General features: G+C 37.6%; 2 protein-coding genes across 5 annotated transcripts in view; both read left to right on the top strand.

The window, feature by feature from the left end:
• The first annotated feature begins 1,391 nt into the window (after window positions 1–1,391).
• hmgcs1 (3-hydroxy-3-methylglutaryl-CoA synthase 1 (soluble)) lies at window positions 1,392–15,456 on the top strand. 3 transcript variants are annotated; one of them, XM_066651742.1, is made up of 10 exons: window positions 1,392–1,709; window positions 5,784–6,241; window positions 7,655–7,780; window positions 8,183–8,347; window positions 8,673–8,841; window positions 9,613–9,783; window positions 9,896–10,002; window positions 10,136–10,261; window positions 10,357–10,505; window positions 13,046–15,456. In XM_066651742.1, the coding sequence occupies exons 2-10, from the start codon at window positions 5,794–5,796 to the stop codon at window positions 13,133–13,135; spliced, it is 1,551 nt and encodes a 516-aa protein (XP_066507839.1). In that variant the 5' UTR covers window positions 1,392–1,709; window positions 5,784–5,793; the 3' UTR covers window positions 13,136–15,456. The 3 variants fall into 3 exon arrangements, with proteins under 3 accessions (XP_066507839.1, XP_066507838.1, XP_066507840.1); XM_066651741.1 differs by lacking the exon at window positions 1,392–1,709 and adding an exon at window positions 3,978–4,095; XM_066651743.1 differs by lacking the exon at window positions 1,392–1,709 and adding an exon at window positions 4,495–5,105.
• A 2,540-nt stretch (window positions 15,457–17,996) lies between these two features.
• The window catches only part of tln1 (talin 1), a 69,274-nt gene continuing 68,677 nt past the window's right edge, over window positions 17,997–18,593 (top strand). For both annotated transcript variants that reach the window (XM_066650378.1, XM_066650377.1), the window contains exon 1: window positions 17,997–18,134. The gene's annotated coding sequence lies outside the window, so the exon portion shown is untranslated. The remainder of the gene's footprint in view (window positions 18,135–18,593) is intronic.

Genomic DNA, 18,593 nt, shown 5'->3' with positions numbered 1-18,593 from the left:
AATATTTGGAGTGGCTGGTGCTTTGCTGTATTGCCAATTCATGAAGACACTGCTCTGATTAACTTACAGCAGAAAATAGGTCACTTAAAGAAATTGGATTACCAGATCAGTGATAACCATACAACCAAGTTATCCGCACTTATCAGCTTACTTTAGTAGGCCATCGTCTTTAAAATTATGTTAAGTTTGACATTTCTGGACAGTTAGGGGGGGCCCCAAGTGGCATTTTACACGTGGTGATGTTTACCCTCCCGCAGTAGTTTATTACTTTTAATTAAGACCAAAATCTAAATACATACTGAAATCTTGAGAGTAATCCAGATGCATACGTATATGCAGGAAAATAAACAATAAATAAGTGAAGTGAAATAAATACACTACTTAAAGCCATATGAAGGCCTGGGATTTTAAGAAACTTATAAAACCTCTAAATATTAGGATGTTGTTTTTAGGAGGCAAATTTGTCCTTCACGTACTTGAGTTGTGAATATTAATATCTCAGAAAACTGATAATAAATTAGTATTATTTCTGTTCTGCAACAAGGAGGAGAATATATATGTTACTGAACATGACCTTTGGAGTACAGAGAAATGTTTAGAAGATAATCCACTTGCATAAAGAATTTAGAGGGGGGCAGATATTCCAAAGGTAAAAAAATGTACTCTTCCATTCAAGACCTGATACGCTACCAAAACAGTCACCACCATAACATCTACACATCCGTTCAGAACCATAGCACTGACTTTTCTTCTCACGGGAAGATGGACAGAAACTGTATTTATCTCAGGGGGGATAATTCTTGTGCAACACAGAGGGGGCTCTTAGCCAGTTAAATCCATAGTCAAGCCTGTCCAACAGGAAAGGTATTGAGAGTCACTCCTTTTGGACAATTCTGAATTTGGTGCTCATGTTATCTGGCTGGCTTTGCAGAATACCCACCAAGTGTAACATGAGGGAGTTCTGTTTTGTCTTTTGCCCTCCTAGTACAAGTGGATAATCTTCTAAGTCTTCTCTATTTTGGACTTAAAATTATATATAGTCACCGTGACCCTGAAATGGAAAAGCGGAAAAGATGATGATGATGAATTATATATAGTCATATAAGATGGGGTGTCAAAACTTTTCCATGCGATAATAAATGGAAGGTGGTGTATGGCAGTTCTCTGTGATTCTGCTTTAGGGCAATGAGAATTACAGCAGTTTTCTGTCATTAATTTAATGTAGCTGAAGTAGTGTATTATTATTTTAATATTGTTCACTACACTTGAACAACTTTTTTCACGTTGCCATGACGACGGGTCTGCGCGTCCTCGCGGATTCGCGCTCTGACGTCACTGAGGCAATGGCAAGGCGTCAGACGTCGTTGCTGATTGGTCGGCGCTCTCTCCCCATACGCCGTCATTCACTCACACCATTGAACCACTGGCAGCACGGCTCTGCATCTTGCTCTCTTATTGGTCGGAGAATTTGAGGGGGCGGGCACCCCGAAACTTCAGAACTCTGCTGCGGCGCGATGATTGGACGATGAAAATATGTTCAATAAAGCAACGGTAGATCACCCAGGTACAGCCAACGTGCCGTATATAAACACAGGCCGTGGGCAATGCGTCCAACTCCACACTTTCCACACCAGCATCAGTGTCATTAGGGTAAAACAAGCCTAGTGATTACGAGTTATACGTCTTCAGAACTTTAACACTTTGCACAGGTGAGTGACATTTATTTAATCCCACCTGCATAATAATGAATGTAAGCGTTAGGGTGTTTATATTTTATTTCACAGGCACGTATGTTATTTAATTATATTATTTAACTATGCATTTTTAAACATAGTGTTCTCATTAATGCATTTGCTATCAAATGGCCAATAATAGTAATAAGGGAAATCACACTTATTGATATAAATGTCAATAAATGTTTATGACCTTAAACTTGTTTTTAGTGGTGCGTTAAAATGTTGAAATATTTTAAATATTTGAATTAATATTTGAAATAATAATGCTGGTAAAAGAAATACCGGGACTCCTAATATTGCAGTACGTTTTTTTAATGAGTAAGCTATTAATTATTAACAAAAATGTGCCCAGCAATTATTATTCATTCATTTATTCATTATAACCGCTTAATGCTGTTCAGGGTCATGGTGGGTCTTTCTCGCCTGGAATCACTGGGCACAAGGCTGGAACACATCCTGAACGGGGCACCATTCCATCACAGGGCATCACACACTCACCCAATCACTAACAAACTCACAAACTCACCTGTGGACAGTTTTGGATATTCAGTCCACATCATTTTGGACTATGAGAGGCTCTGGAGGAAACCCACACAAACTAGTGATGGGAATTTCGGCTTTTTTTGGGGAGCCGGCTCTTTTGACTCGGCTCTTCATAAAGAGCCGGCTCTTTCGGCTCCTAAATGGTTCTTTGTTTTACCACTTATTTCCACTGGTACAGAACAATATTACCTACATTTTACATGACTATATGGACAAAATATTATTGTTCAATATTAAAAATAATAAATAGTATTGCAATGGCCAATTGTTTTTATGGCTGTCTTGTAATAACTCACTGATTGCACTCACACATTCAATTGTATAAATAACTTTAAATTTTTATTTAAACACCTTAATAAAAAAATCACTTGTAAACTCTGAAATATAGCCAATGGAACCCAAAAGGTAGGTATTACAAAATAGCTTATTAAATTAAATAATCATCCATTTCTGGGTAATAAAATAAACAAATAGTCTGCAAAGTGCAAAACAGCAGCATTCAACGGTAGTGATTAAAACAACCACAACTGTCAACAAACATTTAACTGATTTAACATATTCTTAATCTATTTTTTGGAAGGCAGATTGACATTCAGGAAAACCAAGCGTCTCAGCTTGGAGGGTTGGAGCTTGCTTGTTTGCTTGCTCTGATTGGTTGAATGACAAGCCTTAGAAAAAAATGGCTCGGTCTTAGACGGGAACCGGCTCTCATCGTTCACTTACAAGAGCCGGCTCTTTGAACCGGTTTGTCCGCGACCGACACATCACTAACACAAACACAGGTATCACCCCAAATTCCTTAGAAATTACCCAAGGCAGGGTTTAAACCCACAATCCTAGAACAATGAAGTGAATGACAACGACCAATGGAAACACCATGCCGCTCCAGCAGCGAAATTTAATAATATGTAAAAAAAAAATAATGTATCGTAAGCACGGATATATCAGAACCTTTGTTAAAGTCCATAACTGAATTTTTTTTTATAAATAATTGCATGTAAACAAAATTTCAAACAGGGATTTTTAGATGTTTACCTATTTTTTTTATTAGTATCTATTTTTTTACCTATAAAAATTGCCGCTTTAAACAATGAAGAAAACATTTGGAGGACTTTTTCTTTATGATGCAAATCATGTGCGTACAAATACTAATACACATCAAATACAATAAACTACCTTTAAAAAAACCCGTTCAATTGTGAAGGGCTGAATGTCAAATGGCTCACAATTCCCTACTTAGTGCACTACGAAGGGCTTAATATACTGTAAGTGGGACAAAACTTTACATACTACATTTACTAATAAAGACTTTGTCATTCAGATAATTGTGCACAACGCTCTAAGGGACATATAGTAAATTATTTACTTTGTACAAAACTAACATTTCAGAATTCAGATGTAGCGCACTATGTAGTGTGTAATGAGCCGATTGAACCAAGGCTGTATCTCAAATGACTCTCTGCTGCCTAGATAGAGCACTAGAGCTTAAGTGCCGATTGTGGGATTAGGGTCAACTAAGCATAACACATATTTAAAAGGGACGTTTAAGATTCAGATTATTGTTCACAGTTCTCAGCAATTCGGTTGTACAAGATAGAAGGTCGCCACTCATGTAGTGCACTTTGTAGGGAGTAAGGGGTTTATTGTGATACCACCTAGATATCGCCTGAGAGGAATTTGTTGTACTGAAGTGCTCTACGGAAATGGGTCCGTCAGCTTTGTGTTCCGTCCACACGGCGTGACCTTATGAATTACGGAAAGGGGCAGCGGCGTCGCGCTTCATATTCACAGTCGCCTGCTGCTTTATGATTGTAAGGTAAGAGTGGGAGACGAAAGACTGAGCTCAGTGTAGAAAGCTTTCAGCAGGACTGTATGAACCGAAACTCTGGGGCTGAGGAAAATGTTGCTCCACCGGTTAACGGTAGTTCAGCTAAGCGAACACCTCGGAGTGTTAGCTGTTGGGGTTGTGGCCAGCGAGCTGTTAAAGCGCTCTGACTCTTCTGACTTCATTTTCGGACGGGTTTCTCTCAGTTGTAGAGACTTGCGATGTTCTAAAAGCCTTTAAATGATTCATTTCAACAAGTTTCGTGATTCAACAAGTAGAAATCCCAATGTTCCTCGTTTTGTGTGTGTGTGTGTGTGTTTAAAACATGTCAGGAAACATTAAGGGATTAAATGCTGTAATAATAACGAAGGCTGAGTTTATAAGTTAGTCAATTTAATTTCTGTCTTTCCTATTCATGGATTTTAGTTACTGTCAATGATAAACAAAGGTGTAGGGATTGTAGCGCTAGCTAGTTATGCTATCACTAAATCTGTTAGTAGTTGTAGTAACACAGTAAGTGTTAACACATCTCAGGTTCACGACCAAACTGAAGCAAGCTTCAAATTAGCATTCCCCCTTCCACCTTAAATCGTGCAGCAATTACGCAGGCGTTTACTCAGCATTTACTCAGGCATCACAGTGCAGTTTCAACACCATTTAAGGTGGAAAGAATAGTTCAGTGCTATCTACAGCTACAGTCGTCATATGGATTCTTAACCGCTAACGAGTATAAACAAATATATTTTTGGATTTGGTGAGTTTATATACATTGTGGTTTACTCCTTTAAAATAAGACGTTTTCGCTGTTAGTGTAGATGCAGCAGTCGTGTGGCTTAGTCCGGTTACTGTAAGCCAATTAGAGGAGGGGTTGGTCAATCACCAGCTCAAGAAGGTCAACTAATGATCCTAGACTGGGACAGAGTCACTCTGCCAGCATCTCTCACAGCTCTCACAACTGCTTTTTGAGAAGTTGAAGTAATACTGCTGCTCCAAACGTTTTTGTAAGTCATATCATCTGTATTTGCTTTGGAAATCTAGTTAATATCTTTGTTTAAATAGCTGGTATTTACTTGCTGCTACTTTGAAGCACTTATTTTCAAACTCAGATTTCTTTATTCGGTAACATTTTCTAATATATATTCATAACATTAGGGTTGTTTGGGTGTTTATTTTTTTTTTTAAATATCTTTGCATTCTCATCTTATTTAAAAAAAAAAAAGTGGGTGATTTATAGCAAAGAACCCTTACAGCCTGTTTAAGAGTGGTGATGAACGTGAAGAAAACTAGTACATTTGCTCTGGTGTGTTAATAAAAGCTGTACCAAATACCTGGTTATATTTGTTATTTTCTATGTTTTTGTGAAAGGTCAATGTTTAGCTTGGATTGATGTGGTGTGTATGTAGGTAAAGGGTCAGCATGGGCAAGCTTTTGACCTTTACTCCCTTAAACATTTAATCTCATTTTAATAGACAAGACTACTGCAAGCTTGGGGATGTGTCTTCCTTCACAGAGGTGTTTCAGAGTCGTGAACAGTTCCAGCCAAGGGTTTTGTTAAAAGATTTGGAGCAGCTTTTGCCACTTGTGAATCTTTTTTTTTTTTTTTGATTTTGCTGTTTGCTATCAGGTCATGTAACTTTTAAGCAGGGATAATCACCCAATGTTAAATTTATCTTCCACAGTCCATTCACAATGCCTGGATCCCAGCCTGCCAGCTATGTGCCCACTTGGCCCAAAGACGTTGGCATCATTGCTATGGAGGTCTACATTCCTTCACAATATGTAGACCAGGCAGAACTGGAGGAGTTTGATGCTGTTGGGACAGGAAAATACACTCTGGGGCTTGGCCAGGCGAGAATGGGCTTTTGCTCAGACCGGGAGGACATTAATTCTCTTTGCCTGACCGTGGTGCAGCGACTTATGGAGAGAAACTGCCTATCGTATGACAGCGTGGGGAGATTAGAAGTGGGCACAGAGACCCTCATTGACAAGTCAAAGTCTGTAAAAACAGTACTAATGCAGCTGTTTGAGGAGTCTGGCAATACAGATGTGGAGGGAATTGACACAACTAATGCATGCTATGGAGGCACCGCTGCCCTTTTCAATGCAGTCAACTGGGTAGAGTCCAGTTCCTGGGATGGTAAGCCTTCTTTTGTCTTACATTTTAGCTTTTCAGAGGAAAACTTCTCAGCATGGATAAGAATAGGCCAATTTTTTTTTCTTAACCTGTAATAATGTATTTAGCTGATGTTATTGTTTTATGATATTGATGATATGATGATTCGTGGGGTTTCATTTATTTCTGTTTTTTGTTATCTCTATATTATTTCACATTCCCTTTGTAAACTGGTGTCTCCCACTCTACTACAGCCTGTTTTACAATGCCCCAGGTGTTCGTAGAAATGTCTGTAATGTTTCAGCCTTTTGATACAGAGAAGTTGATAATGGTCGTCCCCTACACCCTCCTCATTTGCACTGAAATGACCTTTCATTTCCTCACTTTAATGTGATAATAATCAGCCTCTGCATCTTCTTGCTCATCTGGCTTTTCGGTAACTGAAAGATTATTCATATTCCAGGTGACCTTACGGACCATAACGAGGTTTGTCTATCACCTTAATGGAGGTCTGGAGGTTCACATCTTTATCGGACCATATTTAACAGACCAACTTTGAGACATAAGTCAGAATTTAAGTTAAAGCAGAGTTCACAGACAACATGGGGTTGGAGTTACTGTGCTCTCCTTCTCCAGTTAAAGATCTTTTCTGTATACAACCCAGTGTCTGACTCATTACTTTGCTAGCAGAGGCCTTCCAAAAATAATCTCCACTCAAACAACATTGGGGCTCTAAATTCCAATTATTGGTGTAGTCAGCATAATGACTGACCGGTATAAATTTACACAATATTTTATGATGTAGATTATACAAGCTGTTTTTAAACTGCATTTGAATGTATTGCTGTCTTTCAAATAATGTTAACACTTTGAAAATACAGGAATTAAACTATAAGCTTTATTATTATTATTATTAATATTATTATTATTATTATGTTAGCAACTTATTGCTTAAAATGGAAAACACTCACAATTCATATCAAAATATGATTATTTTTACAGTCAATTATAATATTTTTGATTAATCGATTAGATCGTTTTTTTTATATTTTTTGGAAAATATACACATAAAAATACAATATTTAAAAAAAAAAAAAAAACCCTAACATTTATTGCAGCATTTCAATGAAACTGAATAAACAGAGTGCAGACAGATGACTGTTGACTGTAAGCACTACTCTGCTGCTCCCTGGTGGCGTGGAGAGAAGTTTAAAAAAAAAAAAATATATATATATATATATATAAAAACCTCCACTACCGAGTTACTACTGAATAAACAGTAGGTTAGCATATCGATAATGCAGTTCATTGTTAAATATTTTTATTATCAATTTTGTCAATAAGTTGTTTAAAAGTTGTATGCATGTTACTATTACTCTATTTCATTCTGGATTTTCCCTTATTTTAAGAATGTCTTTTATCTGTTATTTGCTGCAGGTCGTTATGCTCTGGTCGTGGCTGGAGATATTGCTGTGTATGCCACAGGGAATGCCAGACCTACTGGTGGAGCTGGTGCAGTGGCCATGTTAGTAGGGCCCAATGCCCCTCTGGCATTTGATCGAGGTATGTGACCTTGCAAACGGCTGGAATGAACTTTGACACACTTGGTGCACTACTGTGTTTTGTTAGAGCTTACAAAACAGCAGAGGTCATAATCAGCACATTGTGTTGACTTACTACTTTGTTTGTATCTAAACACTGATAACATACCTACCTATATGTGTAGCCTTTTATTTGTTTAGCTTTGTACTCACTGAAACCATTAAGTAGATTTTTTGGAAAAAGAAAAAAAGCAGTACCAAATAGATTCCCTAAGAGTTGAGTCATCCTTTTTGCGAAACTGTGTCACAGTGACTTCCAGTGTAATCCACCTATTCACATTAATTGCCTAACTTAGAAATTCTCATTTATACAAACTTTTATTTTCTGTCCAAAGTGATTTGTAATGTCTATTCCTCTTTGTAGGTCTACGAGGCACCCATATGCAGCATGCATATGATTTTTATAAGCCTGACATGGTGTCTGAGTACCCTGTGGTGGATGGCAAGCTTTCTATCCAGTGCTATCTCAGTGCATTAGACAGATGCTACTCCGTGTATCGCAATAAAATTCAAGCGCAATGGCAAAGAGGTTTGAAGAATCACCATTTTCATTCTCTACATGAGCAATGCTTGATAATGCTGTACATTGCTGACACCTTAAAGCACATAAAGTAGTCTTAGCCTATTCCTGATGGTCTTAGCATTTAAAATCATGGCCACAAGGGGAGTGCTTGATCTGAACTGAATACAGCTAATAACAGTGATCTGCTATTTATGCTACCTGTGGTGTGTCATTAGAATAATGATGAGTAACAAACTTGCATGCAGTAACAACAGCTTAACAGAGCATTCAGTTTATGGATTTTGGGTTTGATTTTGTTATGTTTAAACTTTGTTTTGTGTGTTCATTTCAGAGGGTCTTGAGAGACGCTTAAGCCTGGATGAGTTTGGCTATGTGGTTTTTCACTCTCCCTACTGTAAACTGGTCCAGAAATCTCTGGCTCGTCTCCTGCTCAATGATTACCTGTATCATCCCAACCCAAACACAGAAAGTGGTCCATTCAGTGGGCTGGAGGCTTTCAGGTCAGTATTTAACTCTTAAGAACCCCTCCACAGACACAGATGTGTTTATAAAAAAGTGCTGGGAGACTTAAATTTGTCAAATCTTTTGTTCTGCATCATGTATCAAGAGCAGTGCAGGGAAAATATATTTTAGTTATTGTCCATCACTCATCCACATCATGTCCACAAATCCTCATCTACCAATAGCTTATACTTCTTATTGATGTCCATCACCTATGTGCATGCTTGTTTACTTTTTGTATGTTTGTGAGCATTCTTACATTTCATATTGTATCAAGTTGTATTGTGTTATTGCCTGTATGTATAAGTAAATATTAAAGTAGACGTGTGTCCCTAAAACTGGTCTAATATGTTTAAGAAGCCTCAGTGTCATCAAGTGGTTAATAAAAAAAAGTGTCTCAGTCCGTTATGCTAGGCTTTCTCTATTCTCTCTTCTCTCTTTTTCTTTCTTCCTCAAACACGCATTCCACCTTTTTAAAATACACAAAATAAAAAATAAATCAAAGAGAACAACATTTTCCCACAATCGTAGATGTTGCCTTTACTGTGTTACAGTATTACCCGTACATGTGACTTCACTGGTGTATATGTTTACCTAAACCCTGCTTACTAGCAGCGATTATAGCCTCAAACAAAAAACATAAACATGCCAAAGCAGATGCCATATGTTTTCCTAAGATGTATTCATAGATTATGACCTCTCCCAAGACTTGGTTATGGTAGGAATATACCACATTTATCTTATTTGGTTTTGTATGTTTTGTTTTTCAGGGATGTGAAGATTGAGGACACTTATTTTGACCGTGATGTGGAGAAGGCCTTTATGAAAGCCAGTGCAGAAATGTTTGAGCAGAAAACCAAGACTTCCCTCCTCATTTCCAATCAAAATGGCAACATGTACACACCGTCTGTATATGGCTGTCTGGCTTCAGTGTTAGCACAGTAGGTGGCATGGTTTCTGCCTGTTTGGAAAATAGTTTTGCATCGTTCCCTCTTCTGAAACTTGACCATGTATCCTTATGATATATATATATATTTCTTTTTTTTTTAACAGACATACTCCTCAGCAAATGGCAGGACAGAGAATTGGAGTATTCTCTTATGGCTCTGGCTTTGCTGCAACGTTTTACTCTATTAGAGTGACACAGGATGCTACACCTTGTAAGCATGACCCCCCCCCCCCCAACACACACACACAGACAGTGTACTCTATTGTTTATTTACACAGAATTATGATGTACATGATTTAAAATGTGCATTTAAATAACTGAGTGTTTGTATATGTGTTTTTTAGGTTCTGCTCTGGATAAGCTTGTTTCCAGTCTGTCAGATCTTAAGACCCGACTGGACTCCAGAAAGAAGGTTGCACCGGCTGTCTTTGCAGAAAACATGAAGCTTAGAGAAGAGACTCATCACTTAGGTATGCTAATGAACTCTGAATTAGTTTATAGATTTCGCTGATGTCAGAGGAAATATCATTTTTCTTTGATATTGTCGTCTCTCTCCCTCCAACAGCCAACTACATCCCTCAGGGTCCAGTGGACGAGCTCTTTCCAGGAACATGGTACTTGACACGGGTTGATGAGAAACACCGCAGGTATTATACCAGGAGTTCCCTGAATGTGGACAGACCCCTGGAGGCAGGACTGATGACAGCAGCCGAGGTATGACTGTCAAATAAAATGCCATGTGTGAAGACCATGGTGATAAATTTTTAATGAGTTAATTATAATAGATATGAATATGTAGTGCTGGGTGACTTAAAAAAAAAAAATTATATATTTCGTGATTAATTTTTGCTTGATAACCATGATGAGTATTTGGGTTATAGAGCTCAGTAAACCTTCATTTCTATTCCTGGTTAGCACAGCCAGCTGCATGCTATCAGGCCCATATACTCATGCTATTATTGTAAATGAACAGGCATGAAAGTGAGAAAGTAAGCAAGACTATAATCGGTTTAATTCAATATGTTATAGTCTCCTGTTCACCCTGTGTTTTGGGGTGTATTTTGTCTGGTATGGTGGCCTCCTGTCAGAACACAAGCAACCTTCCTTCACCCACAGGGAGAATCCGGTTGGTTTTTCTTCACTGAAAGTGTACAGGTGCTGGTCGTAATATTAGAACATCATAAAAAAGTAGATTTATTTCAGTAATTCCATTGAAAACTTGTATATTACACTCATTTATTACACACAGACTGATATATTTCAAGTGTTTATTTCTTTTAATTTGATGATTATAACTGACAACTAATGAAAACTCCACATTCAGTATCTCAGAAAATTTGAATATTACTTAAGACCAATACAAAAAAAAGGATTTTTAGAAATGCTGGCTAACTGAAAATTATGATCATGAAAAGTATGAGCATGTACAGCACTCAATGCTTAGTTGGGGATCCTTTTGACCTCAAGCAACATGGATTCTGTGCCTCTCCTCTCTTCCTCCAGACTCTGGGACCTTGATTTCTAAAGGAAATGCAAAATTTACTTTCATCAGAGACCATAACTTTGGACTACTCTGTAGCAGTCCAGTCCTTTTTGTCTTTAGCCCAGGCGAGATGCTTCTGACATTGTCTCTTGTTCAAGAGTGGCTTGACACAAGGAATGCGACAGCTGAAACCTATGTCTTGCATACGTCTGTGCGTGGTGGTTCTTGAAGCACTAACTTCAGCTACAGTCCAGTCTTTTTAAATCTCCCCCACATTTTTTCTTTCACAATCCTCTCCAGGGTGCGGTTATCTCTATTGCTTGTACACTTTTTTTTCTACCACATCTTTTCCTTCCCTTCGCCTCTTTATTAGTGTGGTTGGACACAGAGCTCTGTGAACAACCAGCCTCTTTAGCAATGATCTTTTGTGTCTTGCCCTGCTTGTGTAAGGTGTCAGTGGTCTTCTTTTGGACAGCTGTCAAGTCAGCAGTCTTCCCCATGATTGTGTAGCCTACAGAACTAGACTGAGAGACCATTTAAAGGCCTTTACAGGTGTTTTGAGTTAATTAGATTAGACCGATTAGACTGTGGCACCAGTTGCCTTCAATATTGAACGTTTTCAAAATATAATTTTCTGAGATACTGAATTTGGAGTTTTCATTAATTGTCAGTTATCATCAAATTAAAAGAAATAAACACTTGAAATATATCAGTCTGTGTGTAATGAATGAGTGTAATATACAAGTTTCACTATTTGAATGGAATTACTGAAATAAATCAACTTTTTCATGATATTCTAATTTTATGACCAGCATCTGTAAATTCCTCCTGGGAAATGTTTTCCTGTTTTCAAGAGCCTGGTTCGTTGTCTGACATGGTTTTCCTCACACTAAATTAATCACCCCACTTGCAATTTTTTAATTGGATCTGACATCATAGATCAGGCTGCTTCTCTTAAATAAACACGGCCAATAATTTTTTTCCGCCTTGCACCCAGTGAATCTGGGTCAGCTCCGGACCCACAGCAAACTTGAACGGGATAAACAGTTACAGCCAATGAATGAATGAATGTGCGAAACAGAAAATGTTCTAGCTTTCCCACTGTTACAAGCACTGCCCTAAGCCTTCTAATGGGTTAAGTGCAATATGTTTACAGTTCAGCACTTAAGGAGTGTTTAATTATTTATGTATGTATTATTTTAAACAGTTCTTTATCTATCCATTTACTCTTTCTGCTTCTTTAAATGCTAAGAATGTTTTCATGACACAAGACATAGATCATTACTTTTTTTTGTGGTAAGAAAACGTTATTGTTCCATTGAAATCTTTCCTTGTGAGTTTAATATGAATACTATGTGCATATATATTGTACAGTAATGAACACTTGGTGTATTCTGTTTTTAGAAGGATGTCCTTTGTCACAGTGTAACAAACTGTTAATATTGTGATAAATATCGAGATTGATCATATAGAAAAACTTATTATACATTTTTGGGCCATATCACCCAGCTTTAAATATACATCTTAATAGATAACTCAAGATCCAAATAATAGAGCTCAAGATTTCAACAATGTCACATTACGAACTTTTCTGATTTAAATATCTATGGTTTTATTGTATTTTGTCTTCTATATTGATATAAATATTGTTCAAAGGATCAGCTTTGTTGAGGATTCAAACTAAGTGTTAGGAAATGGTGTTTGGTTTAAAAACGATTATATTGTACTATGTATATATTTCATCATAGATTTCATTTCTGTCTTCCTGTAGCATATCCCCAGCCCAGTAAAGAAGATGCCCCGCATCCCAGCTACTACAGCTTCCCCTGAGGTGGTTGCCATTACTAATGGAGATCATTAAAATTTACCTCCATGAGGTACACATACCCACAGATGATGGTGAGGATGTGGGATCTGAACAAAAAACTAGAACAAGCAAAAGCAGAAAAGGACTCAAGGCAAAGTGTCTACCTTGGCCTTAAGGCGTGTTAATGAGCAGCGTGAAATACACAGCTTTTAAAGTGCTCTGTGCTAGGACTGGATATTCAGTCATTTTGTTTAAGCTGATCATTTTGGTGAAAGGTGGGGTAAGGTAATGTATAAATGTTTGCTATGGTGGGCATTATATTGTGTCCACTTTATGAATTTTTTTTAATTGTAATGGGCACACTTCACTAAGGCTCACTACGAATCTGTGCAGAGATACAGAATAAAACTTTCAGACAATGCTCTGATGTCATAATGGATGGTTTTTTTCAGATGAGTAACTCATCTGGTGTTTGCATTAAACTAGACAGAATGCTTGTGGGTTACGTTTTAGATTCTCAAGCAAGTGATAGAAAGCTTGTAAAGAAAGTAAAGGGAGGCATGCCTTTTTGCTTTCCAACTGCTGTTTGCAACCAAATGCTGCTTTCTCACCCTACATAGCTTGCATTCTCGTACATAATAAATGCACAAATAATCATTGGCTTTATATATACACCACTTTTGTTTGTTTTTTTCCCAAAAATCCATAAATGTAGTCCATAATGTGTCATCAGGACCAATGTCAGGGACATCTGATTAGGCAGAACTGAATGAGTGTAGTCAATTTACACCAAGAAGCAGTTAAGAGTCTTCTGCTCTTGATATATTTGTGGAATTTCTTAATTGATATTATTATAAATTAAAATTACAATATTGTCACAGCCACATTTAACAGACAGGATTGTATAGGCCTCATGGTCAGAAGCCAGGAGGAGTGTGTGACAAGAAATTGAATTGTACAAACACCATTTGTTGATCCATTATTTAGTACAGCTTCAACAAAACCTGTTTCCGTGGCATTGCCTGCATCGGTAAAATCTCTCTATTTACAGTTTTATCTTCTCTTTGAGAAAACATCCTGTTTTAAATGAGGTTACAGAACAAGGCCAGGATATTTCTTATATTTCCCCACATTCTTGGGACCACTAAAGCAGGGAAGGTTAAAGGGAAAGACAGATGTCCTATCATTCAAATGTTTAAATCTTTGATGACATTATGCTAATGTAATATAAAGGAATAATATAATGTGGGGCAGTTGTCCTAAGGCCACATGCTTTCTACATTTACCGTTTTTAACAACCAACCAAAGGAATTAAGGGTGTAATTCTGCATATAAATCAATATAATTGATGTCAGGTTGGTATAACATCTAGGTCATCTAGGTTGTTGTGACAGTTTCTGGCATGGCATGACAGGGACTTTTAGCTCAGTGTGCCACAGGGTAAAAATACTTATTTACATTTGTGAGGCTATGTCACATAACCAGAAGTCTTTTTACCTAAAGAAAAGTGACATCCAACTCAGCCACCAAACAGCATTCTATGTCTGGATAAGCATCAGTAATCGATATTGTAAATTTTATATATGTAGATGCCATGGAGCCTTATGAACGCTGCCCTAAGTGTTAATGTCATTCTCCTGTTTTGGAATGTTCAAAATGAAAACAAGTGATCTGAGGAGGAGTAATGTTATATTCTCTTAAAGAGGAGTTGAAAGAATAAGAAAAAACCTTCATGGTCTCAAACATGGTTAAAATTATTTGTCCCCAAATTCCAGACTGAATGTGATCTGTTTATGTATTTGTGTATGAAACAAATCCATTTTTGGTCTGTCTCTTCTTGAGCCCCTTGCCCTTGGTTGTGCCAAAATGCTGATAATTTCCCAAAACCCATCACAGCTGCAGGTATTTAGCGAGCCTAAAACAGTTCAGTGTGCCTGGCAGTGGCCACTGCAGTGCCACATTAAAGCTGAGCTGCCTTTCTGTGCGTGCTGTGGCTACAGGGGATTCTGCAGTACTAGATTACTGTAGCACTTGCTGAAAAGGGCTTAAGATATTTAATATTTCAATAACTTTATTTGCCACAGACTACATGGAAGCAGCTTTCTGGTGCTGCGTGTAGGTTCAGTTTGATGAATTTGGATTGTGGAGTATCTTGCGAAACTGTTACTATAGCTGCAATTCTTCTGAACTGGGCAATGCTTATATCATGAGCTTAACCTATTGAAAGACATTTCAGAGACTCGCAGTTGCTGTGGTCATTTGCATTTCCTTGCAAAAACCTTTTATTGACAAACTGAGGGGGGGGGGGAAACACTTGTGATGCTGTGACACTGTTCAACTTTAAAGCCTTATTATAAATATAAGCATGTAGAAAATACAGGATAAAATATTATATATATATATATATATACACACACACACACACAATCTATGTAACATTTCACTATATATATTAATTTTGCAGCCAAGACAGGTCGGCTCTAAGGTTTTAACTTGAAACTGGTTATGTTTACAAGATGTTTATCTCAGATCAGTCAGTCATACCAATTTATGGTGAGTAATGTACAGTACTAACTGTAAAATTGTTTATATTTGTAGATGTAAAGGAGAAAATGATGTCTGATCAGGCTTAATTTTTGTAGAAGCTGTATAAAAATGTAATATATGAGAATGTACGAAGAGATGAACAGGAAAAAATAAATATCCATTAATTTATCCATGTGGTCTTTTCTCTTTCATTTATTCTTTGTTCAGACAAAATAAACCGCACAAGAAGTGTGTGATTAATGTTCAGTCATTTAATGTAATAGATGTTTTCCCTATTGATTTTCTGCATTTCGATTAGCAAAAGTATTAGTTGCGACATAATACATGTGTACACTTTGAAACACTTGTGCCGCTTGAGCATGCTTGAACAATCTTTTAGGACTACATTTTATGAATTAAGCTTAAGCCTAGATTTGAAAGGGGTTTTGTGCTTCATTGGAGAATATTCAAGTGAAGTTAGAAACTAAGATTTAGTTTATGAACTGTTTTGTATTCTCACTGCACACCTTATTTATACATTACATTTCTACTATTTCCGCTTTAATAAAGTTTGCTTTGAACTTTATATATTACACTATTCTTAAATTGAAAAAAATAAACTGCACCTAAGTTGCCTTATACAATCAGCATTATTATTTTTTTTAATTGACTCTGGTCTTGTTACCTGCATTGTGCTGCGACCCTTGATTTTCCAAAATTCAAAACCTGCATAGCTCTGGAGTTCCTAATATGGGCATAACACAGTCTACTGATTGAATGATTGACTATGAGTTTGAAAGCTGAAACACTCATTATTTCAGAGTGAAAGGGCAGGGTGAAATTAATAAACAAACCTTCTCTAAGGCCTTCTCTAAGGAAAAGTTGTTTTTAAATACACACTGACAAATATATGGCATATTTTGACGCATAAATATTGCTTACATGCTATACACACTTTGTTTTTGTTAGTTTCTAATGAAAACATCAGTTTTGCATGATTAGGACCATATAAATGTACATGTTTACATTCAAAATAAATAGCAGTGACATAAAATAAAGAGTATATTTGATGTGCCTATACAAACAATACAAATGTATTTCCTTATTTCCTAATTAGAAAAATTATTAATTTTTTTATACATGCTTGACCTTCACAGACCAGGAGGTGGCGCTGTTACAAATACTCGTGTGACGTCAATAATTACAGTTTATAACTTTTTAAATATATGTATTTAATTATGTAGGTGTGTGTCAACTAGAGTGCCAGTGATCCTAATCTCCAGTGATCTGGTGGTGGACCATCATAGCCATGGTCTAAAGAACAGTAAAAAAAAAAAAACAATTCTGACACAGAATAGAGGTCAACATCTGTGCCCACAGAGTGGGACAGAAAAAGTAAAAGAACAATAAAAGGAAAATGAAGACGCGTTTCATTCCCTTTATCTGTATCTGTAAAGATCTGCAGCATTCCTGTCGTGGCTGACTTTTTGTTGTTGAGGGAAAAGGCATCCTGTTTGTGAAATCTTCCATCTCTCTACGCCCCTCTCAGTCTACATAGCTCAGAGCGAGGCTTTTATTCTCCGCCTGTTTTCGGGCAGGGTCCGCCTACTGGAGCTGTGATAGGCTAAGAGGCAAAAAATTCTCGATCACGGACGAGGAAGAGTGAAGCAGGAAAGCTTATCTTCTGCTAGAGAATGATTCCTCGGCAGAAACGTGCTATGCTTTTCATAAATTGGTTCCCCAGGTGTGTGAGTGTAAGTGTGATATACCCTGTGGATCTGCCTGGACACCGATCAGGAAAAAATGGTTGCACTTTTAGAGTAGAAATTATGCTTTAGATGTCCTGCATCTGGGGTGTTAACCAGAGGTTGATTCGTTCATTCATTCATTCATACATTCATACATACATTGTCTAAAATCACATATTCAATTCAGGGTAAGGGTGGATCTGGACCCTACGAGGCAGGAACACACCTACACACTTCTACGGATGAGCACTATTACTGTTTAGATGCTGAATGTTACATATCAGAAAGTCCTGAACTGATTTTGTTATGGTTTTACAATATGTTAAATTCCGCAAATAATACATGTACTAGGTTTGTGTCAAGTAGAGAAAATCTTATTTTTACTTATTTTCCATCAAGGAATGCCATAATTTGGCTAATTTGAATTAGCCAGCGATAGATAACTTCAAACCAAATCATCCTACTGAGCAGGTTCGATTTGGGCTTTAGTAGAAATCCTGCTTTGTGGTATTTGTAAGTTAATTGAGAATTTTCGGCCAATCACAGCGCCTGGAGGGCGGGGCCTGTCTGAAAACGGGTGCGGGGAAAATACCGTTTGCCGGGCCGCTGCAGGGTGGAGCTTTAACACCGCCTCAGACGAACAAACCGAGGCAAGGAAAATCTGCCGCCTGACGTTTTACCAGCGTTTTCGGAGTTAATACACACTTGACTGGGGACAGGGACGCTTAACATCAGCTACAGTCCGACTGTGGGAGAGCAGAAGTCATTAAAGCAGGGAGGTAAGGCGACAAAGTGAATACTCTCTAAAGAAACGTTGGATGAAAACTTTGTGAAGGGTGGGAAGTTCCTTCCGACGAGTCGCTCTCTGAGCAGTGTTATAAGTTTATGGCCTGTAAGATACCGTTAGCTCGGTGTTGTCGCGGTCTGGGTGTTTTAAATGTGTAAAAAGTAACGGCTCGCAAGGATAACCGAAGAATGAACTCACTGGAGAACAGAAGGGCAGAAAACACTGGCTAACTTTAGCTTTGCGAGTTCACGGTTATAAAGCAGTGAAAATGTGAACGCGGAAAAATGTCTGAACTCAGTCCGAGGATTTCAGCTGCCTGTTACCTTTGAAAAGATGGTTGTGAAATGTTATTCAAAGCGGGAATGTATGTAATGTGTCTCCAGACAGATGCAGGGAAGGTCGTGATGTTTCCTTTGGCCTTTTTTAGTTGAATTTAGTAAAGTGTAAAGAG

The sequence above is a fragment of the Hoplias malabaricus genome, chromosome 18 (genome assembly GCF_029633855.1).
Source record: "Hoplias malabaricus isolate fHopMal1 chromosome 18, fHopMal1.hap1, whole genome shotgun sequence".
NCBI classification, from domain to species: domain Eukaryota; kingdom Metazoa; phylum Chordata; class Actinopteri; order Characiformes; family Erythrinidae; genus Hoplias; species Hoplias malabaricus.
The sequence above is the reverse complement of the archived record's forward strand: the minus strand, read 5'-3'. Positions and strand labels throughout refer to the sequence as shown.